This window comes from Cygnus atratus, chromosome 1 (genome assembly GCF_013377495.2).
Source record: "Cygnus atratus isolate AKBS03 ecotype Queensland, Australia chromosome 1, CAtr_DNAZoo_HiC_assembly, whole genome shotgun sequence".
Lineage (NCBI taxonomy): Eukaryota > Metazoa > Chordata > Aves > Anseriformes > Anatidae > Cygnus > Cygnus atratus.
In genome coordinates this window covers 140575837-140597166 of record NC_066362.1, presented here as the reverse complement: position 1 = coordinate 140597166, position 21330 = coordinate 140575837, and the positions used below count along the sequence as shown (strand labels likewise).

The window sequence follows — 21330 nt, the reverse complement described above, 5'->3', positions numbered from 1 at the left end:
CATATATCTCTGAGGAAGCTGTGGTCACCCTAGAACTTCCCAGAGAGAGCAGGGTGGCTTTTCACCAGCACAACTGTTTTCCATGTTGTTTTGATAGTATAAAAATTCTCTAGTATTAAAAAAAAATGGACTGAAATATTGATTTTGCTGCCAATTTAAAGCACTAAACCCCACTACAATTTAACATTCCTAGTAGCAAGAATCCTGTCGGTCTGGACTAGCGACTGTATAATCCAACTTTACAGTTGCCTATGCGACACATTCTTCAACTTCATCAGACACTTTCAGGACCAATTACTGAAAACAAAGCTTATTAACTGTGCTTAGTCTGGAAAAAAATGGTTCCTTTTATACAGGATTAATTATTTTACATGTCAGTAACAACATACTTGAGAGGTTAAAATGCTTGGGTTGAGGCTGATAATCTGTCAGAAATTGGTTTTACAGCTGGAGGTTGCTTATTAATGTATCTACATGGCTGCAGCTGTAGAAAGAAGCAACTTCCAAAGCTGCAAGCCTATGCAAGACTCAGACTGGTAACAGCCACAAACTTCCAATGTGCTTTACCAGCAAGGTAACTTTCACAGTTTCTAGAGGGATGAGGTTGTGGTGTCCCAAGATGCTGGTACAAGCAAACAGTACAGTCAGGCAGAGGACTTGGGTTTCTGATTAATGTTCTTTGGCCACTGGTTCACAGCGAGATCTGAGTTTCTACAGCTTCGTCGGTGTTTATCTGCCAACAGCGTAGCATTGAAGGCACTGCTGTTGATACATTTGCCTTGGCCTGATCTGCTCCAGAGGCTGGCCACAGCATCTGTACCAACAACTTCCTTGGGCTTCCTTGGGCTCTCTTGGCCAGGCTGTAGTGTAGCACATCATGGTGGTCAAGTCTGGAGAGGCAAGAATTAGAGGGACTAAGTCCTCCTCTAGCAGGGAGGACTGCTGCCTCTTGGCCAGAGATATTTAGCAAGGCGTATGGAGTCCTTTGGCTTTTCTGTTTCTTTTATTATTTGGTAACTAGACACAAACAGACAGAAACTTCTCCTATAATTCTGTCTCTTCTGAATTTGTCAGCTCTTGAGCTGTTGATCCTGACCCTACAGCAGGCTTTCCTGTGCTCCTCATAGACCTCAGAGGGTTCAGAGCAAGAAAAAAATCTTCCACTGTAAATCAGTTTCAAGGGGCTGGGTGTTATTTAGGTATTTACTTATTTACACAGTCACACAATTAGAAATTTTCTTATGTTCACCACATGAGATTTTACAGGAAAAACAGGGTGAAGTGCCACACAGCATGACCTATGACGCTACTGCAGAGGGTGCCAGCCCTGCACAGTGTGGACATCAGATCATTTTACCTGGGAATCAGGGATCCCTCCTCAAAACCTGAAAATCCACTCAGATTTCTCAGTCATGTTTTCTTCCTCATGTGGATTTTGGGTCTCCCACCTGTCCTGTGAGTCTTCCTGAGGACAGAACATGTTTGGGAAGATACAAAGATGTAAGAGATGAAGGTATGCAGTATGCATATGTCTGTATGGCTAATTTTGGCTGACCAACAAGACTCTTAAGGATGCCGTTTACTCTGACATTTCATCTGAAAGATGGGGTTTCTGTGTGTCCTTCATTTCATTTACCAGTTCCCAGCAGACATATCGATTCTTATGACTGGACAGAGGGGACATGACCGTTTCTGTGCTGGGTCAGATAGCAGGAGCACGTCTTTTGGGGCCTGTCCGTGGTGTCATGCCATGATTTCACACTGGAAGGTGCATCCTGAGTTTCCAAGGAGCTTTAAAACGAGCTGGCTTTGCCTCAGTGCGACCGCTTCCTTCAGAAGGCCTGGCCCCCATGTTGTTTTGATGGCACTCGGGGGTACTGAAGCCCTGCGGGCGCGCAGAGGTCCTATTTTCAGCTGCCTGTTTTGAGACGCGACCACTAGAGACGCGTCCAAGACCCTTTCTGAAGACCAGATTTGTAAATACACGCCAGCCCATCTGCCTGTCGGCTTTAGGGCCCCGGGACCGAGCCCCGACCGCCCTGCGGGCGCCGAAAGCCGGCGGGGCCGAGCCACCAGGCCTCGGCGCCCGGAGCCCGCCGGGGCCAGGCGAGGCGGGGCGAGGCGAGCGGCGCATCCGTCCCTTCCTACTGCCTCCGCCCCGGGGCGGCCGGGAGCTGCGCTGCGGCTCCTCGGAGCGGGGCCGAGCCGGCCTCCGCCTTCCTCCCCGCGGCGGGGCCGGGGCTTGCCGGCGGCGGGAGGAAATGGAGGCGGCGGGGCCGGGCGCAGGAGGAGGAGGAGGAGGAGGAGGAAGAAGAGGAGGAGGAGGCGGCAGCAGCTGAGCGGGGAGGCGCCGCCGCCCGCAGCCGGGCGGGGGGGATGCGGCGGCCGGGGCCGCCTCTCCGGGCCGCCGAGTGAGGCCGGTAAGTCGGGGCCGGGGTTGGGGAGAGGTGGGTGCCTCCCCCCCCGCCGCCCGGGAGGCGATTTTGGGGCGGCGGTGGTGGAGGGGAGGTGTGCAGGGCCGGCTGTGCGCTGCCTGGAGGAGGGAGAGGAGGAGACCCCGCTCCGTGGGCTCGGTGGAGGCTGCCCTCCTCGCCCACCCGGAAAGTTTGCTCCGGTCCAGCCTGCCTTCTGCTGGGGGCCCCGCTGCTGGGCTTGGCTCGCCCCGCGGCAGACCCCAGCCGTGCCCCAGAGCAGGCTCCCCACGCTTTTATCCCTCCCTCGGGGCAGCGAGGGGAGCCCCCAGCACCGTGCCAGGTGGGGAAGGCACAGTGTAGGGGAGACAGCGAGCACCGTGCATCCCAGCAGCGTGGTGCCTGCCACGTTGGACCTGCTGTCTGTCAGCCGTGGTGGCACGGGGCCCGCTTCTGAGCACCTCGGCACGGCCCGGCGTGGAGAAGGTGCCTCGACGGGCTGGCATCTGGGGAGCTGGCACGCTCCTTGGTGCCCAGCCTGCTCGCGGGTGAGGTGGGTTGTGCGGCTCTTGCAGGGGCTGCTGCTCCTGTGGCGAGTTCGGTTCCTTCCTGCTGCCAGGTGGATCCCGTGCGCTCAGCGAGGGCTCGGCTCTCCAGCAGCAGCGGTGAGAACAGACCATGGGCCTGTTAATGCCAGCAAGGTGGTGGAAAGCCTTCGGAAAGAGTTGGCTTTCAAAAATGCCTGTTATAATGTGCGTTAGAACATCTGACAGCACCCCTCATTTTATCAAATGAGCAGGTGATAGGTTTTAGCCTAGATGTTTTTTTTAAAAGTATAAGAAATTGTCCAGATCTCTTCAGATAACAGAAAGGAGGCCTCGATGAAAGTGAATTGGGCATCCCAGCTAGCTGCTGTTTGTTCTTCATTACAAGTTGTGCTTTGGGTTAGAGCATTAGTCACGAGCTAATGGGCGAGCAGTTGGTAGTCGGAGGCTACTGGCGTGCTGCTGTCATTCGCTGTGCATGCAGAGACTGTCATGCCAGGGAGCCCCTGTCCAGGCAGCAAGAGCTGCAGAGCAGGGGCCTGTGCTTTGATTTTTGAAATTGTTTAACTCCTCTGCACTTTGTTCTGTCCTTCACGTGAAAAGCATCAGTCTTCCCCGAAGTCCTAGTGTTTTTTCCAGCTAACATTACTCTCAGACCATGGGTCATGCCTGCCACTCCGCGTCCTGTTCCTTGGTTCATGGCTGTGCGTATGTTTGCTATCACGTTTTTGCATGTTGCATGTGCTTTACTGAAGCTGGTGTCTGGCTGGTATGAGGGAAATGTGCCAGCTTGGGTTTGAGCATGTTGCTTGGAGAAGGAAAGACAGAGTAATAGATGCAGAGAGAGTGGATTTTTGTGTGTGTGTGTTCCTAAAATATGGAATTGCAATTAGACTGAGAATCCTGTGTATTTCCTTGTGAGAAGATGGACTGAGACTTCAACAGCTTCCTTGCTTTTTCTACCTGGAAGGAAAAAATATTTTAGGCAATAGGAAGTTAAAGTCACATTTAGAAGCTAAAGGAAATGATTAAAGAGGAAAATCAGAAGCTAGTATGTGTTCACTAGAAAATAAGTAACAAGAGGAAAGAGAAAGGCAGTAAAATTGAAGGTATAGCAAGAAGTGATTACCGTATGTAAAAATGATAAAGCTGTCTTTATTAGGGAAGGAGAAGCTAGAGAAAGGGAAACAACATAAATGCCTTCTTTTAGAAATGCTAATGGTCATTGAGTTTAAGTGAGAATAATGACCGAGTTACTTCTGTATATCATTTTGAATAGTTCTGCTTCTTGAGATAGATGTAGTTTTGTTTAGGATGCTGGCAGTGAGTACCAGTGCCAGCCATTGTAATTACGTTATGATAAATCCTCTGACAACACAGTGAATTTGGTTGTAGATTTGCTGTGTGCGTAAGTCGCTTAATACTTTCCTCTCGGCTCCAACGTCCTGAAGGATAATGATGGTGGTCGTTATGGATGTGCCTGCAGTTCTGTCCCCGTTCTGGTCTCTGAGCCTTGTCCACGAGGTAAATAACGCGATGCTCTCGAGTGTCTGGAGCACAGGGTCTGGCTGCAGGGTCCTGTGTGTGCTAACTGCTGTCGCTTCTCAGGTCAGAACGCACTGAAACTGCTCTCCCCATGTCGTGTAGCACAGCTTCTTAGAAACCCAATACATAAATTACAGAAGGAGATACAAATCAGTATTTCTTACTGAATGGTGCGTATCCATCATCATTACAAAACTTGGCAGACTGGCAGGGATACTTCGAATGTTGTAGGCCCACTTCTGCCCCTTTTATGTAGAGCAGATGCAATGGGTTAGACAGGAGGGTCTGTCCCAGACCATTCGGCACACTCTGAAGAGCCAGCAGCTGACGGTTAGAAAGAGATTTTCCTTCTGCAGGCAGAGTGTTCTCTGCAAGCTCCTGTCAATCTGCTGCCTTGAAGATGGGTTAAGTAGTGTTTTGCATGTTGAATGGTTCTCGTGATATTAGTAGAGCTACCCAAAAAGTAAAAATGTCGTTGCTACATTTTGTGCCCCGTCGCCTGATGTCTGCTTTGGATTTCTCTCTTACTTGTGGGAGTCGGTAAATTTCCCAAATCATTGTCATGTCTGAAAGCAAAGGTGGTAAGTTCTAGCGCTTGAACAGGAGACAGCAGATGTTGTGGCACGCTGGAAAAAGAGAACCTCTGAGACCTGGTGGTTTCCAGCAAGAATCTTTGGGCAACTTCGGCATTAGTGTAATGGTACAAAGAGAATGACTGTAAAAACGCTTTGCTGAGCTGAGCTGGAAAGAGTCCGTGCTCTAGAACTCCTGTGGGATACGCCCATCCTGGCCAACAACTTTTGATGTTGAAGAATAAAGTGTCCAGGACATTGCATGCTTAGCTGATAACCAGGGAAATGCAGCAAAGAGTGGGAGATGACACTCATCATCCTCATGGAGGTCAAAGCACCAGTAATTGTCCAAAAGACAGTTCATCTATCTTTTTTACTTAAGTGTGGTGTTTTAAGAAGTTTTTAGAAATGAAATCTTAAAGGAAGGTGGAAATGAAGGGCCTTTCAAATCCAAACTGAAAAATACTGCTCTGAGAAAGTAAAAATAGGCCTGAATGCTGCCAGCCAAGCTAAAAATTGTGAGTTCTGTTTTTGTAATGGGAGATGCTCTGTTCTTTTCCTCCTCTCACCCATTTCACTTACAGCACTAGGTTCCCAAATCTGTTTTGAACTGCTTGCCTGTCTGCACAGGTTTTCAGCGTACCCTGAAGACGTTTCATTTCTGTCAGCTACAATGAGAACCCTTCTTGGAAGCGCTTGCATTGCTCGAAGGCAAAAGCTCCTTGGAAAAGCAATCAGCACCTGTAGCAGCAGTACTGATGTAGCAGGTGGACGCGTTGGAACAATGTCAAAATAGGCTTACTTCTGTTATTTAAGCCTTGTGGGAATGGGAAAGGTGAAACATGAGTATACAATCAAAAACTTAATACAGATTTTGCTCAGAAGCATTAACTGGCATGATTTTAGCTGGGAATGAATGAGGGCCTCACTTACTGTCTGGCATTTCGCTCCAGTGGCTGTGCAGGAAGTGTGCTCACAAGACCATGCAGGTGTGCTTATCTTTGAAGCGTGCATGGTTCCTTTAGGACTGAGTTTGATCCTATTGCTAGATGTGTGATTTCTTTTTTTTTTTTTTTTTTTTTATTTGCGGCTACATGTACAAGTCTCACAAGACTCTTGTAAGAATCTCATTTTATGAGATTTTTGTTTCAAATCCTCTTTGGTGAAGTGTTGTTTTATTATCTGTATCCTCAAAAGGAAAAGTTCACTGACATTTGAACTTCCGTCACCTGTGTTCAGCCTCTCAGGTGTCTTATCTCTCCAGCAACAACTGACACAGCAGTGCTTTATTTTTGCAAGATAAATATTCAGGCCTGATAAGCCTTAAGTTTTGGTAGGTAATGATGTTTGCTGTTACATTTCTATTTTAATTAATTTCTTTTAAAGTTATGTAAGCTTAAATTTTGCAGTGGGGCTTTCACAGATGCTCAGTGTCAGCCCCAGTTCTTCCACAGATGTGTTGCCCATCAGAAGTTGATTATTCAGCGAAAGATGCAGCTTAAAATTATGCATTTGTCTTAATGGCCGGGACTTTATTTTGTAATTGGCTTCCTTTATATTGCTTCTTACTTTTTAACAATTAAAAAAAAATTATAAGGGTTATGGTTTCTAAACTCCAGCTAAAAAGTACTGGGTGCACTCCAGCAAACGTACAAGCTGTGGGAGGTAGGCCATATACCACGTGCTTGCAATGCTGTGCTGTGTCCTCATCCTCCCTCTGCCTTGATTCAGTCAGTGCCTTTTGGTTCTTCGTGCACTAAATCTGCGGTCTGAGTTCTTTGGGTAGCCCTTCCTGCGCTCCTGGGGAGGTCATACCCGTAATACTTGCATGGATTCAGCTACGGGTAGTAGGCACTGCTGCAAGGAACCCCCTTCTGCTGGTTATGTGGATAATGCATGATGGAAATCAAAAACTTTCCAGTCGATACTTTACTGGCAAAAAAAGGTGGCAAAACAATAAGAAACATTACTACCTTTAAATGTAGCAACAGGTTAAGCTTAATAATACCAGTTTAAAACCCAGCCAAAAGAACAAAAAATAGGAGGTGAAATCTGCTGCTTTTGTTATGTTTTAGGACCCACGTATATAATTACAGATTTGTCATTTTGGTAATGGAAAGTGTTTTTCTGAAGTGGAACAAAAAGAATTAACGTGTCAATCTTTCCTCTTTCTAACAGGAAGCAGCAACTTTATATGGCTCATGTCTGACAACATGCACCACCAGTGGCTGCTGCTAGCTGCATGCTTTTGGGTGATATTCATGTTCATGGTTGCTAGCAAGTTTATCACATTGACTTTTAAAGACCCAGATGGTAAGTTCAAGTTTAATATTTGATGAGAAAGAGAAAACTGAATTAGCGGTTCAAACATATACTCTTTCTGTGCAAAGCAGTTCTCAGCACGTTCTCAGTGCTCTTCTTCAGTAGGATTGAAGACAGAACAGATAAATTTATAGAAATAGCAGTGCTGATACTCAATTTCTGCTTTTCTTGGTAGTAGTCTGCAGAACTAACAGCGGGTCTTTATTTTTTTTCCTTCATGGTTAAGAACAGAGGGGAACAGGTTTTGCAGTTCTGTCTTGTGAGGCCTACTTTTTCAAAAGTATTCAGTGTCAATATCTTCATCTACTAGGAGGAGAATTTGTGCACAAAATAGTGGTCAAAACTACCTGTTTAAAAATAAAGGAGTTTCTTAGGAATTAGAATCCCTTTCCCATGATACTGGTTTCTGTCCTCTTGTTACTGCTTGTCCTGACACTTAGCCTAGCTACTTTCACCCTGCTTCTTGCATTCAGTTTTATCCTCTGCTGTTTGACTGACAAACAGCTTATAGGCTTTTCCTTAGCATAAGTAGCCCAGCTGGTGTTAAGCTGGAGAGGAATTTAAGCCATTTGATGACACCACACAGTGTGTTACAGCTTTCTGTCTGTTGAGGAGCTTCTGTTAGGGGGGAAAAAAAAAGTCCTGCAGGGAGTTTGTGGTGAGGGTGATGACACAGCCTACATAGAGTCCTGAGAGATCTGTACTTCAGCATCTTCCTAAGATATGCCAAAAATGTGCAATTTTTGAAGCACTAGGATTACTCGTGTCATTTGTTTCATTGACTTGATAGCGGATAAACATGCTAGGTGTACCTTTTTAAAATAGCATACCTCTGTGTGAAGGTTTATTCAGCAAGTCTTACAGATGAGAACTGTAGGCTAACTTCATGGATTTCCTCACTCCTGGCTGTGCTTGAGCCTTAGTACATCTGCAAACAAGCCAGTCTTATGTTATGTAGTTAAATGTTCCAGCATTTCATGCGATATCAACTCTTGTTTCTGAGCTTAGGTATTCTTGGAGTAGTTGTTTCCACCAGAAGTTGTCAGGGGAGCTAAAACGTACTTAAAAAAAAATACTAGAGTACACCCTTTGCATTTTTTTTATGCTTTTTATTATCTGTCTTGCCATTTTTATGCTTTTATTATCTTGTCTTGCCATTTTTTATCTTTTTCATCAGTGCTGAATCCTCCTTCCTCTTTGAACAGCTCTCTGAGCAGAGACTCTAATTTCTTAAGCTCCAGTCCTGCAAGGGCATGACTGTGGTTAAGTGTATGTATGGAGATAGCAGCATTTGTATTGGGACTGATGAAGGGAAGTGAAGTGAGTATACCAACAGAGTTTTGGAGGAAGTCTAAACAGGATGGCCAGGTCTGGAGGAACTCATAGACTGAATACAATGTGGCTTGTCAGAAATTTTCCTTATTTGAACATGTCTACTTAGGAGCTAGAACAAAATCACAGGATATTATGAAGTAAGTCTGTGCATCCAAGCATTGGATACTAACCTTGCTTTCAGTTTTAACTTGCTTTTGTATCTGTGTCCTTAGTTAAAATCCAGCGTAGGCACACTTGACTACTTCCTTAAAAAAGGGACATAGTGCATATTTTCTTGAGCATAAAACTGTAAGCCATCATAGATGCAGTTGAAGAAACTTTATTCATAAAAGAACAAACTATATGAAGGGAAAAGAAGTCTAGTATGGATAGAAATAAATTTTGAGGGAGAGATCATGTTCTTCTCCTTTGTGGTTAGGGAAAGCAGCTTCAAATTATTTTTGATCTCTCTGCGCTGTGTGAAATAAAGCTACGGTCTTCTGTTATTTTTTGGTTTCCCTGTAGCATGCCAACTGCAAAAGATGCAAGAGGTTTTTTCTTTACATACTTTAATTTGGTCTCAAACTATTAGCTGCTCTAAAATAATTTAAAAAGAACCAGGGTATTATCTGAATTGTTTTTTTCCTTGTGGGAGTCTCTAAGGAAGGCCATCATCCAGTAATAAATGAAAAAAGGATCTTGTATTCTTAAGTGCTGGCTAGAGGTATCACTTAGAGCACCAAGGAAATAAAAGATGCTCCTTAATTATGCTTTTTTGTTGTTGTTAATGTCTAAGATTTTACAATAGATGAAACATACCTACTGATATAGGGGTGAGGAGAGCCCAAACCTGGTAAATTACATTTTTTTTATTTGCATGTGCTGCAGGAAGCCTAGTGGAAAAATAAAAATCTCGTACTGTCACGTCCATATAGTTATTCATCTACCAAAGAATATTAAATTATCATATATTGGCACTTAAAACATATCCAAAACAAATTATTTTTTCCTTATATTTGGGTTTATGATTTCAGTTTCTCTGTATGCAGTTTGCTTTAAATAGACCAAAATAAAATACAATGGTCATGTTTCTTTGATGAAACTAAATTAAAGTTGCATCCAAAACTCCCCTAGAGCACACACTTTAAAATATTCATAGCCTGTCTCATGTCTTCTCTAGTACCTTTCTGTTTGGAAACAAATCCTAATGTTTTGTATACTTAGTGCAGAAAGTGTTGTTCCATTGTGTTAGCTGTAAAACAGAAACAGTTCCCCCTCCCCTCCCTCCGTAATGCTCTTATCTCTCCTCCTTCTTTAGGCTATGGTGCCAAGCAAGAGCCATTAATACTGACAGCTGTGACAAAAGTGGAGGAGGCACACAAGCCAGAGGAAGAACGTTGGCGTGAAGAATTCCAGGTGCATACCGTTGAGATAAGGGCTACATGTATAAGGAGTGGGAGGAAAGAAGGATTAAGTAAGGGCTTCCTGTGGTTAAAGGAATTGCTGGTCAGGAATTATTATTCGGACTGTTTTATTTACACAGAACCAACAGAATTCATTTCAGCTTCACAAAGCTAGTTTTTTACGGTGACTTTCAATCTTGTTTTGTCAGAATGATTCAACTTAATGTGTTTCCATTTCTAGGAGAAAATAGTTACACTGCTACTTTATCAAGTCAGGACAGTCATTTTTTGCTAGCCTTTCTTATATAATGGCCCAGTCTTGGGTTACCTGTAGTCTGCCTTGTTATAGCCATCAGGTTTGTGGTTCTCGAGGGAGAGCCTGTGTCTTGCCTCTTCTTTTAGTTCCTTTTGGTTCTTTGCCCAATCTCTGATTCTTTTTAACAGACTCCATTTCTTCTTCATATTTTGCGCTTCACATCTCAGAGTTTGTCCGAAGTAGAACATGACTACAATAGCATTCAATACAGATTGATCCAGGTGCACAGTTCTGTGCTTTCAGAAATAAAGCAGAACAAACGTGGTACATGCTAACTCACAAGGAAACTCTGAAAATTCTGTATGCAAATGTGAGCCAGTTGCATGGGGGGCTAAGGCCAATTTATTTTTGCCATTGGTTAAATAAGTCAACTAGGGTTTAGAGTATTTTTGTGACGTAGCATGAAAGATGCTACAAAGATGCTCTCTCTATAAGCATGGCACTTTTTGTTTTCTTATGTGAAAAAATGAAATATAAGTTATCCTCAAAAACATTTGGGAGAAAGGCTTTTTTCAGTTGAAAAGCTGGCAGATCTGTGTAGCAAGTTTTAATATCTTCCTTTACTTGAATGGAAGAGGATAATAAGGTTTCTGGATCCAAAACTATTCCCTCTTGACTTCCTGACAGCATGAAACATAGAACAATAATACTAATTCTGGTCATATGCAAAAGGAATTGCTTTGACAGATAGGCAATGTCAGGCTGTTCAGATTACGTCCTGAGCAGGGAATATCGGGGAGGAGTAGCAAACAAAAAGCAGGATAAGATATTTCTTATGAAGAATTGGGACAAAAAGTAAAATCATCCCTTTTTCATGTGTTGCTTGGACACTGTATCCAAAAGACTGTTTGTATGAAGACATGAATGACAAAGCTTGGATATAATGACTTAGTCAAATGCTTCTTAAATTTACCTGGGTAACAATGAAGTTCCCACAGCACAGTGAATGTCTGGGAGTTATTTGTGAAAATGAGACAAAAAATTATTTCATTTTACAGTACATCTTTTTAACATCATACTTACTGCAAAAGGTAGTGGCATTTAAGTAAGGAAGTTATGAAAGTGAAGAACAGTTTGACACCATAATGTGCTGTGCTATGCCAAAACTGTAAGTGAATTTTCCTTGCGTGTTAAATTTTGGCCCGTTTCTAAATGCTCCTTCTCTCCAGCTGGCAAATTAGGTCAAAGCAAAAGTAGATTTTTTTTTTACCCCTTCCTACTCACATGGAAGCACCATAAAACTAGAAAATTCGCATTTAGCAAAGTTCATGAAACCAGTATTCTCCAGCTTTGAGAGGAGCACTGTGGAAAAAAAGAAAACAGGTAACTTGAACCAAGTTGCTGAATGTCTGTAATGTTTGCTCTCTTTTCATGGCTTATCAGAGTAAAATTCAGCTAACTTCACTCATCTATTAAAGATGCTATACTCTTAAACTCTTATACTGCTTAAAGATGAGTCGGTGCAACTGACAGACTTTAAAAGGGTACTATCTGGGTAGTTGGTTTGTTTTTCTGTGCTCAAACAGGGTTTAAAACAAACAAAGAAACAACGCTTCCACCCCCGCACACACAAAAAAGGAAACCACATTATTGACAGTGTACGTTCTGTTTTTCTGAAGACAATTTTAACTCCCTCCTTTACCAGATCCAATTCTGTAAATCAGGTAGTGGAAAGTGAAGATTTTTTTCAACATAAATTTTAAATTTCACATCATATGTTAATCAAACAAGTTTATTCCTTCTCTCTCCCTATTAACTGTGAGGCAGAGGGGTTGCGGTTGTAATCACAATTCCTGTCTTAGTCTCAAAAAAGTGGGGTGTGTCAAACAGGTCATCCATTTTGGCGTAAGCGGAATGCTGCATGTTTTTTGCATTTGCCACAGTAAGTGCTGATGCTTGTTGTGTGAATTTTTGTCCACTTAATTTTGTTGCAGGTTGGGTAAGTGAAAACCCTGGATGCCTGCAGATGCTAGAAAACAACACAGAACTTTTATCCTAAACGCTTCTGTCCCAGACGGAAGGATTAGCAGCCTGAAGCCCCACCTCCTCAGAGATTAAAGCATAATTTCTGTGGAAAGTAATGGTTCTGTCTACTTGTACCAACCCCTTAGAAGTTTTCTTACTTTCTGTTGAAACTTTGGGGGAGTTCCAGTCTTTGGTCAAGGCAAAGACTGGAATAAGACCCAGCTGCTCTGCAAAGAACTTTAAGTTGTATGGAAAAGCTCTTACTACTTCCCACTACTATTTAGTGGCTTATTTGTACCAATATCAACAGCAGCAGCACAGGAGGGAAACAGTGCTACTCCTTCAGTTAATAGCCAGTCATGTTTTTATTATGAGCCTGGGAGTCATTAGGATGCATAGTTTGGAGATTTTTATGCCTTAGAATTTGATCTGAAAACTAAACTTCTGCACTTTTTTTCTCTTTCTCTATTTTATAAAGCCAACTGGAAAAGCTTTTACTGGAAATCTGATACGCCAACCCCTGGTTCATATGGAAAGGCTTGAGCTTCTCCGGAATGTCTGCAGAGACGCTGCATTGAGAAATCTCTCTCACACTGCAGTTTCCAAATTCGTCTTGGACCGAATATTTGTGTGTGACAAGCACAAGATCCTGTTTTGTCAGACACCGAAAGTGGGCAACACTCAGTGGAAAAAAGTCTTGATCGTTTTAAATGGTATCTACTCAGCTGTGGGTGTGTGGGTTTCTCTGCGGAGGAGGAAGGAGCAGAATTGGTCCAACTGGGACAAGATTAAAATGGATTCTTTCTGCTTTTCTGTACACTGATACTTGATTTTAGCTGCTCATTCTTCACAGTTGCTTCTAGCCCTTTCAAAACATCTCTTAAAGAAAATAAACCTGCTCTTTCTGTGGAAAAAAATTTATTGTTTGGCTCAAAAGTGTTTTGAGGCATAAGAGAGTACTCATATGCATGTGGTAGGTAGAATGGTTGTATTGGAAGGGGTGGTACTAATTTAAAGAATGTGAAATAAGTAAATTAAAGGTATCACAATTCCCTAAACAATAATAATACAAAGTCTCAGACCTGAACCTGCCAACTTATAACTGTAGTTTATTTAAGCACGAGGAAGGCTAGTTAAAATTGAGCAGCCACTTTAGGTCTGTAGTGCTGAAATCCTATGTATGTGTAATCACTGAGCCATCATATGAGTTAGGAGACTGATGTGTTTAAGGATATGATGTTGTCAGCATAGGTATGTTATGAAAGACTGAAAGAAGGAGTAAAGGGACTGGTGTGTTTGAACAGCAATCTGTGAGGTGATTACTGCTATCTGCCTGCAGCCTAGCACACTCTTCTGGTAGCATGGCGTGCCAATGCAAATAACTCATTTCCTCAGGGTTTTCTACTGCGCCACTGTGTGCACACAAGCTTAAAGTGATCATATTTAATATAACACACCATTTTTTGACGTAGGAGATCATCTTGCTTGTCTGTGCACCAGGGCTGCGACCTTCCTACGTATAGCCGGGTCGGTTGGGGCCCTTCTGTGGTTTTGCAGGTGGCATAGCTCAGCAAGATGTGGGTAAAACCTGAACACAGTAAACACATCTTGTTACAAGAACTCCAAGAACAGCCACCTCTGCACTTATGTTCTTGTATTTTCTTTACCATGTGTGAGGTGGTTCACACATCAAGGAGGAAATAGTCACAAACTGGCAAAGGAGCTGTGTCCCTCAGGATAACTTTTGGAGTAAGGAGTATGTCTCTAAAGACTTGAATATTAATTTCAATCTTGATACGTGGATTGGAGATGAAAATCCAGAAGAGGTATGGATGCACCTAGGTATGCACATGTATCTTAAATGCCTATGAAAGCCACACTTGAAGAAAATACTTAGTATGAAACTAGTATGAGTACATTAGAAGTACCTACTCTTATTGGAATTTAACAGAGGTAACATGCAAAGAATTGCTCAGGACAGGTAGGGTTTTTTAGCTGTGTTCAGTGGAGGATAACTCATGTCTTACCAGCAGGATACCTTTCACCTTGGGGTTCCTGGTTCTGGCATATTGGATAGTGATAGAAAATTTTCTGTGTAAACACTGGTTTCTTCTGCCTTGAGCTTCCAGTGCGCTAGTATCTGCTGATGAAGACTACTGCTGCAACTGTTCAGACTTCTTCCTCTTTGGGTAGTTTTTCCACAGACAGAATTGATACTTGATGGGGAATGCTTTGCATCCTAAAAGTGGTATTTTGAGGTTCAGGATGGAGAAACGCATCTGTGGCACTGTGGGGAAGCTAATTCTGATACTGCTCGTACTGAACCTCAGCTCTGGATGAGTATAAGCGTTCAGTTTCTGAGGATGTCTAATCTGACATCTGTTGTGCACATGTAATTCCCACAGAGTACCAAAAAATATAATTAGAAAAATGTAAGAAAATACTGCCCCCTCCTCCACCCCCAATTAGAAAACTGAGAATCTGAGTGGTGTGGATTATTCACTGCAGTTCTGACTACCCCTAAGATTTTTATTGAAGCTTTAATTATCTGCATTATGCCTGCGGTAGGAGTATTGGAACAGGGAATGCCATAGAGGCTTTTACCTGAAGAGCTTGTTTTGTTTCAGCCTGTTCTCGCTGCAGGTTGATACTCTGAATTGGTGCTGTTGTCTGAAGGCTTATTTCTGATGCCAAGCATCCACATGAGATACTTCTCAAGGTCATAATAACTTCAAGGATCAGGATCTTAAAATTAATGCGTTAGAATTTAGTGACGTTATTTTTCTTGTCAGCTTATGTGCTTGAAAAAAAATGAGTATCTGGAGGCTTTCTGTTGTTAATTTTGGTGCTTTTTAATCTGTGTAATGTTGTATGATTGGAATTTTTGTTTGAGTACAGTGTAGTCATTAAAGGAACTTCATGGATCCTGACAGCAAAGTGCTTTTGTGTTGACACAGTTCCAAAAGCAGCCCACAGCATTTATTTTTTGCTGGTGGTGGAAACTGAGCCAAAAATCCGGTTGCTTCTTTGGAGTTAATTCTCAAAGTCTTACTCTGTTTGTACGTGTGGGCAGAGGGAAAGGGTGGGGGGACAGTGAGGTGGGGGGCTCTAGGCTTAGGTATAATTGCTGATGAAATATTTGTAACGTGTTTCTGAGGGTTTTCAAGCCACGTGGTCTTGGATCTTTATGTCACATGCCCTTAAGAATTTTAACAGTTTTCAGCTTTACAGTCAGAATCTCTTATCATTTAACAGTTTTAAATATAGTAACCATAAACACTGAAAATACAGGAAACAGATAAACCAAAGAGCTATCTGCCAAAGGCATGCTTGCTTGTGCTCACTCTTTTTCCCCCTCCCTTGAAATACTCTTGCTCTCTCTTTTCAATTTGTCTAGGAGCATATTCTTCCATAGAAGACATCCCAGAAAATATTGTACACGATCATGAGAAGAATGGCCTTCCACGCTTGTCCTCCTTCAGTGACTCTGAAATTAAAAAACGGTAAGAGCTGGCTTCCCAGGGAGGTGGCAGGGATTTGGATTCATAGGTGGGATGAACAGTCACTAGGACAGTTAAGTCCACACATGGAGTTGAGGACAGCGGGATTTCTGTTCTGCCACTTGTAATTTTCTTTTATCCTCTTAAATGTTACCGGAACGACCTCGCTACTGGCTTTGAAGGGGAACACCAACATCGTTGTTGATGTAGTTAAGCAATCCAGCCAACTCCCTCTGGATATAGTCTGTAGTTCAGCACGTACCTAGTTGTTGCTTAATTCACCTTCAGAGGGGGGAAGGTTTAGTGAGAAGTTCCACCCGAACACTTTTAGAGCAAATCTTGGCTCTTAACATGTAGAATTGTCATTGCAGTCAGATTGACTTGCCAGAACTGAGCTGGATAGGTTTAAAAAGTTATTGCTCCTTAGCCTGAGAGTATTGTCCTTTCAGCTGAAACATTTTATCTTCCTTTTTGAGTGCTTGTAGTTCTTCTCGGAGCAGAAAAAAATACTTCTCTGCAGTAGAACCTTCTAAATTATTTTGGCTAGATTTTTGACTCTGTCTACTCTCATCTCTAGTAGAGCCTGTTCCATAAATAATCCCCACAGGGTGTTACAGCATGGAGAGAACAGGAAGCAAGTTGACAGTGGACGCTTGTAAGGTTGTGCTTGCATGGTTGTTGTGTATATTGAGCCATTCTGAAGAGTTAGCACCTTCTACATGAGGTGTCAGCTATTATTAGAGCTCCATGGTGTTGATGATCTCGTGTTGTTGATCTAGTTTGCTCACCTCTACTCTTGCCTGGTTAGGATTAAGTCAGGAGAACTTGAAGATTGAGTCAAGTGCCTGTTGAGGCTGGAAAGTGTCCCTTCACTTACTTCAGTGAGGACTGTGCTTTAAATCTCCTTTCCCTGCTATTTACTGAAATGAACTTTTGGTTTTGGTTTACTCTTACAGATAATCTCTGATTACAGAATCTTACAGTTGAGTGGCGTCACAACAAAATGTGAAATTCTGTTGAAAACTGTTGTTCTCATTAAAATAATGTTATCAGGCATTATTGAAATCATGATGAAACTTCAAATATATTTTTGTTTTACTGAAGCAGTGATTTGTCTAACTACCTGCCATTGAAAAATGCAACCCTCTGTTGCATTTAGCTGCAGAACCACTTTTTCTATGTCATTGTGTGTATTTTGCTTTTCATTTTGAGCTTAATCTCATGACATTAAATACCTTGAATTCAGAGCTTTCAGCATCACAGAAGATTTGGTCTCCTGTTTATATGGGTTGAGATAAACTTAGCTCCCCCAGTTTGAATAAAACATGAAAACTAGGAAGCACTGTTTACACTTTGTACTGTATATAAAAACTGTTAGTTAAAAATACAGAAGTCCTGTTGGTTATATTGTTGATTGACTGTGCAAGTGGTATAAGATTTATATTGTGTTCTCTGTGGTCAGAGTTTACATATGGTTTATAAGTCATTGTTAAACACTTCCTACATTTCTTTAATTACTCGATTTCTGATTTATTTTTTTCTTCCTCTCTTTAGACTGAATTTATACTTCAAGTTTTTTATCGTTAGAGATCCATTTGAAAGACTTATCTCTGCATTTAAAGACAAATTTGTGCACAATCCTCGTTTCGAACCTTGGTACCGGCATGAAATTGCTCCTGGCATCATTCGTAAGTACAGAAAGAATCGCACAGAGACCAAAGGGCTGCAGTTCGAGGATTTTGTGCGCTATCTGGGCGACCCTAATCACCGCTGGCTGGACGTTCAGTTTGGCGATCACATCATTCACTGGGTAACATACGTGGAACTTTGTGCCCCCTGTGAAATTACGTACAGTGTGATTGGACACCATGAAACCTTGGAGGACGATGCTCCATACATCTTGAAAAGAGCTGGCATAGACCATCTGGTGTCGTACCCCACGATCCCACCAGGCATCACAGTGTACAACAGAACAAAAGTAGAGCGGTATTTTTCAGGAATTAGCAAGAGGGACATAAGACGCCTCTATGCTCGCTTTGAAGGTGATTTTAAACTCTTTGGTTATCGGGAGCCAGATTTCTTGCTTAACTGACACCTGGGATAAGCTCCGGAGAAGCATCTAATGGATTAATCTAAACCTGGGTGAATACCAGCTGCAACACTGACAGAGCTGAGAATGACCATTTTGTTTTCTAGCTTTTTGACGTTGCTCCATTTTTCAGTGAGATATTTGTCATATGAACAATTCGGGGCTTATAGTTGTTGTTTACTGACCGTATTTTCAATATGTGACATTGCAATCTGTTAGGAATGAAGTCTGTTATCTAAAATACAGAATTCTACTTCTTCCCTCTTTTCCTCCAGAAAAAAAAAAGAGGAAGATTGAATGGGTTATGATCTTACCCCTCCCTCTACCAGAGAGAATGCAATTTAAAAAATGTTGCGAAGTATTTATAAAGATGGCAATTTCACTGTAGGTTAGCTCTGACATGTGAGTGAACTTGATGATTCATGCTCATGAGAAAGGCATGTAGTCCCATGAGCTATGAAAATTAAAGGCCAGTACAGGACTAAAAATTGATTGAATGCTTTACAAGTAAAATCATCTAGGTTCTGTCATGTGGCTGCTATAATAATAGTAATGCTGATCCAATCCCATTTTTGTTTGTCACAAAATGAACCTGATTTGACTGAAGCTTCAGAACTGTTCAAAAAGGGGCTGGTTGCATAGCCAGTTGTCTTTGTATTTTTGTCAAGTGTTTACTGTACTTACTACTGGTCTGATGAGTCTCATAATTCTACTTTTGATTTTCAAAGTACTGTTTAAATCCCAGCTGTGTAAATTATCTGAGAACACCAGATGCAAGTGGAGCATAGAAGAAATACAAAACTGTTAGGGAAACTTTAGGGAAAATTAATTTAAAATAAAGAATTAATTTTATTTGTGGGAGTACATATAGAAATCGAAGACGATTTCTAAATATCACACACTTCAACTTATTTTGTCTTCTAACAGTTAAGATTAATAAGGAAGCCACAAAAGCAGGATACCCTGTAAAAGAGCTGCTAGAGTTACTTGGATTAATGATCTACCTTTTTCTCATATCCTGCCTTGCTCAGTGTTCAGTACCTTAGAGAACAGAAAATTTCTTTCTGAAAACTCATCTCCCTACTGCTGAAGGAGGCAGGATTTGAATCCTTGTTTTTTTCCAATGATTCACTGTCGTGGTGTCCTGGGTTAAAAATGCCCAACATTTGTGTTACCGATAGGTGCGGTGGCAACTTGCCAGGAGTTTGAGTGTCACTGAAATTTCTGTACACATTTTATACATTAAAAAAAAAAAAAAAGGAAAACCAGACCTGTATGAATGCAGCCATAATATTTGCCTGTGCTTGCACTGTGTCTGGTAAAGAGAAGTCTTGTGTTTGAGTTCACCAGCAATAAAAATCACTGTGCTGCCGCCTCATCCTGCAGTACATGGGAGGGACCACATACCTGAATTACAGGCACTGGTCTGTCACAAGTGTGCATGTGAGCTTTTGTTTCAAAAATCTTGGTCCTAAAGGATTACTTTTCAGATCAGTATAACATTGCAGGCTAGAAAAGCTAGTGGTGGTCAGTGCTGGGGAATCTGCTCTTGAATCCAGCCACAGTATGTCTTCGATAGCTCCCTCTGTCAACACGAGGAAGCATCCTGCACTTGTGGAAAAGGGAGGCTGTGGCAAACTGATGTGCTCTGCTATCCACAAAAACGAAGCCATGTTGTAGCTGGATGTGAGTTCAGAGGCATCTCGACAGACTAATTGAAATAAGGGAGACTCACTGACCGAGCATCATAAGCAAGAGAATAGTCCAAGGTGGCATAACCGGAAGGTGAGATTTTCATGTTTTATTTTTTGAAAAAGAAGCAGCAGTTACAGTGCCCTAACTTGTTAGTTCTTAACCAATGATAAAAAGATGTTAACAGCTCCAGGTTTTTTTGTTTTCCTTAATACGGGAGCTTGGCAAAATGTATTGTTAAATGCATTTTGGAGCTAATGAGCTGATTGATTACCTCTCTGCCGATTTAAAATGTAACAGTGTGAATAATGTATAGTGAATTCAGGCCTTAAAGTTTAATTCTAATAAAGATAAAAGTAGAATTGTTTTCCTCTGAAAGCATAAGCTACTGATCACACAGAACACAGTTGTATCTGGTTTTATTTTCTTTGGTAAGTTACTTAATGTATCGGTTGCTTAAAAATTGCAGGTGGAAAGTGCTAGGTAAGTATTAAGTCACATTTTTTTCTAATGACTTTTTCTGAGTTGAATTCTCTGGGGCCTCTGACAGCAAATGTGGCAGAGCTCCATATGATGCAGCGAGCTCTGGCAAAATGTCCTGTGCACTGCTCCCCCCAGATCTGTGCTCCTTTGCTTTTCAGGCTGGCCCTGGCATGCTCCTCACCTTTTCTTCAGTTCAGACATGAACTTTCTCCTATGTGTGGTACCCTCCCAAGCTATATTTTATTTCTAGAAGCAGTTGTGGGTTTGTTGTTTTTTTTTCTCATGTGGCTGAAATGATTAGTCAGGTTTGGTACAGGTCAGGGTGGAAGTTCTTGCCGTGCTAGTTATGATGAATTAAATGCTTGCATTTTGTTTCAACTTAATTGGACTTTCTTCAAGACTTACAGATTTAGTCCCAGTGGCATGTATGAATGCTGTTAGGACATCATTTGCATACTGCTTTCAAATTGCTGGTGATATTTGTCTTATTTTTGGAACTGGTGGCCTGGATTGTTACTTCTCTTTTTTTTTATTGTTACAGTTTCAGAAAACAAACTTGCATCCTTACCTTGTGAATATCTGTCTGTTTCTTTTTGTTGTCTGTCAGCAGCTTTTCAATCTTTTGGCAATTTGGAAACACGTTTTATGGAGGAAAATTGAGTTTTTAGAGATAATGAATTGCAGCCATCTTCCCAAAAACAGGAGAGGAGAGAAGTGTTCTGTGCACATCAGAGTCTGCTGTATATTAGTTTTAGGAACAGTACAAGCAGGAAACTGAGCTTTGCTGCTTCTGCTCATCACTGAACTCTTTGTTTCTCAGTTTTCCTTCCCTTATGCTCTAAGTCTGCCCTCTGGTCTGAGCTAGCAAAGACCAAAATAGTGGATTAAAATGTGTTCCATGGCTCCGTTATCTTCATGTGCCATATAAAATTAAGAATACTTTTTGACATAAGCTGATTTTTTTTTTAACATGTGTATCCCTCTTTCTTGCAGTAAAAGTGGATCCAGAAATTATTTGCTTGTGAACCAGCTTAAAGAGTGATGCCTGTCCTCTTGTCTTTTAACTTCACACTGTGAATTAGCAGAAGTGTGCTTTGTAATCATATGCTATGAAGATGTTTTTCTGTAGTTAGTATACACATGCAAATTTTTATTTTGGGGAACTGTTCCTTA

The 21330-nt window shown here is 41.9% G+C and overlaps 1 protein-coding gene across 5 annotated transcripts; it reads left to right on the top strand.

Moving 5' to 3' along the window:
• The first annotated feature begins 2230 nt into the window (after positions 1-2230).
• Positions 2231-20076, top strand: CHST10 (carbohydrate sulfotransferase 10). 5 transcript variants are annotated; one of them, XM_035558004.2, is made up of 6 exons: positions 2231-2420; positions 7252-7386; positions 10028-10125; positions 12872-13106; positions 15791-15896; positions 17448-20076. In XM_035558004.2, exons 2-6 carry the CDS (start codon positions 7275-7277, stop codon positions 17983-17985), a joined length of 1089 nt encoding a protein of 362 aa, XP_035413897.1. In that variant the 5' UTR covers positions 2231-2420; positions 7252-7274; the 3' UTR covers positions 17986-20076. The 5 variants fall into 5 exon arrangements, with proteins under 5 accessions (XP_035413897.1, XP_035413902.1, XP_035413900.1 ...); XM_035558009.2 differs by lacking the exon at positions 2231-2420 and adding an exon at positions 2814-2964; XM_035558007.2 differs by lacking the exon at positions 2231-2420 and adding an exon at positions 4462-4480.
• The last annotated feature ends 1254 nt before the right edge of the window (positions 20077-21330 follow it).

What these genes read in the sequence shown, in the direction of transcription:
- CHST10 (XM_035558004.2), top strand. Translation starts at nt 7,275, where the DNA reads ATGTCTGACAACATGCACCACCAGTGGCTGCTGCTAGCTGCATGCTTT. An exon ending in AGTCTTGATCGTTTTAAATG is followed by an intron (nt 13,107 to 15,790) that starts GTATCTACTCAG and finishes CAATTTGTCTAG; the next exon opens with GAGCATATTCTTCCATAGAA. An exon ending in GACTCTGAAATTAAAAAACG is followed by an intron (nt 15,897 to 17,447) that starts GTAAGAGCTGGC and finishes TCCTCTCTTTAG; the next exon opens with ACTGAATTTATACTTCAAGT.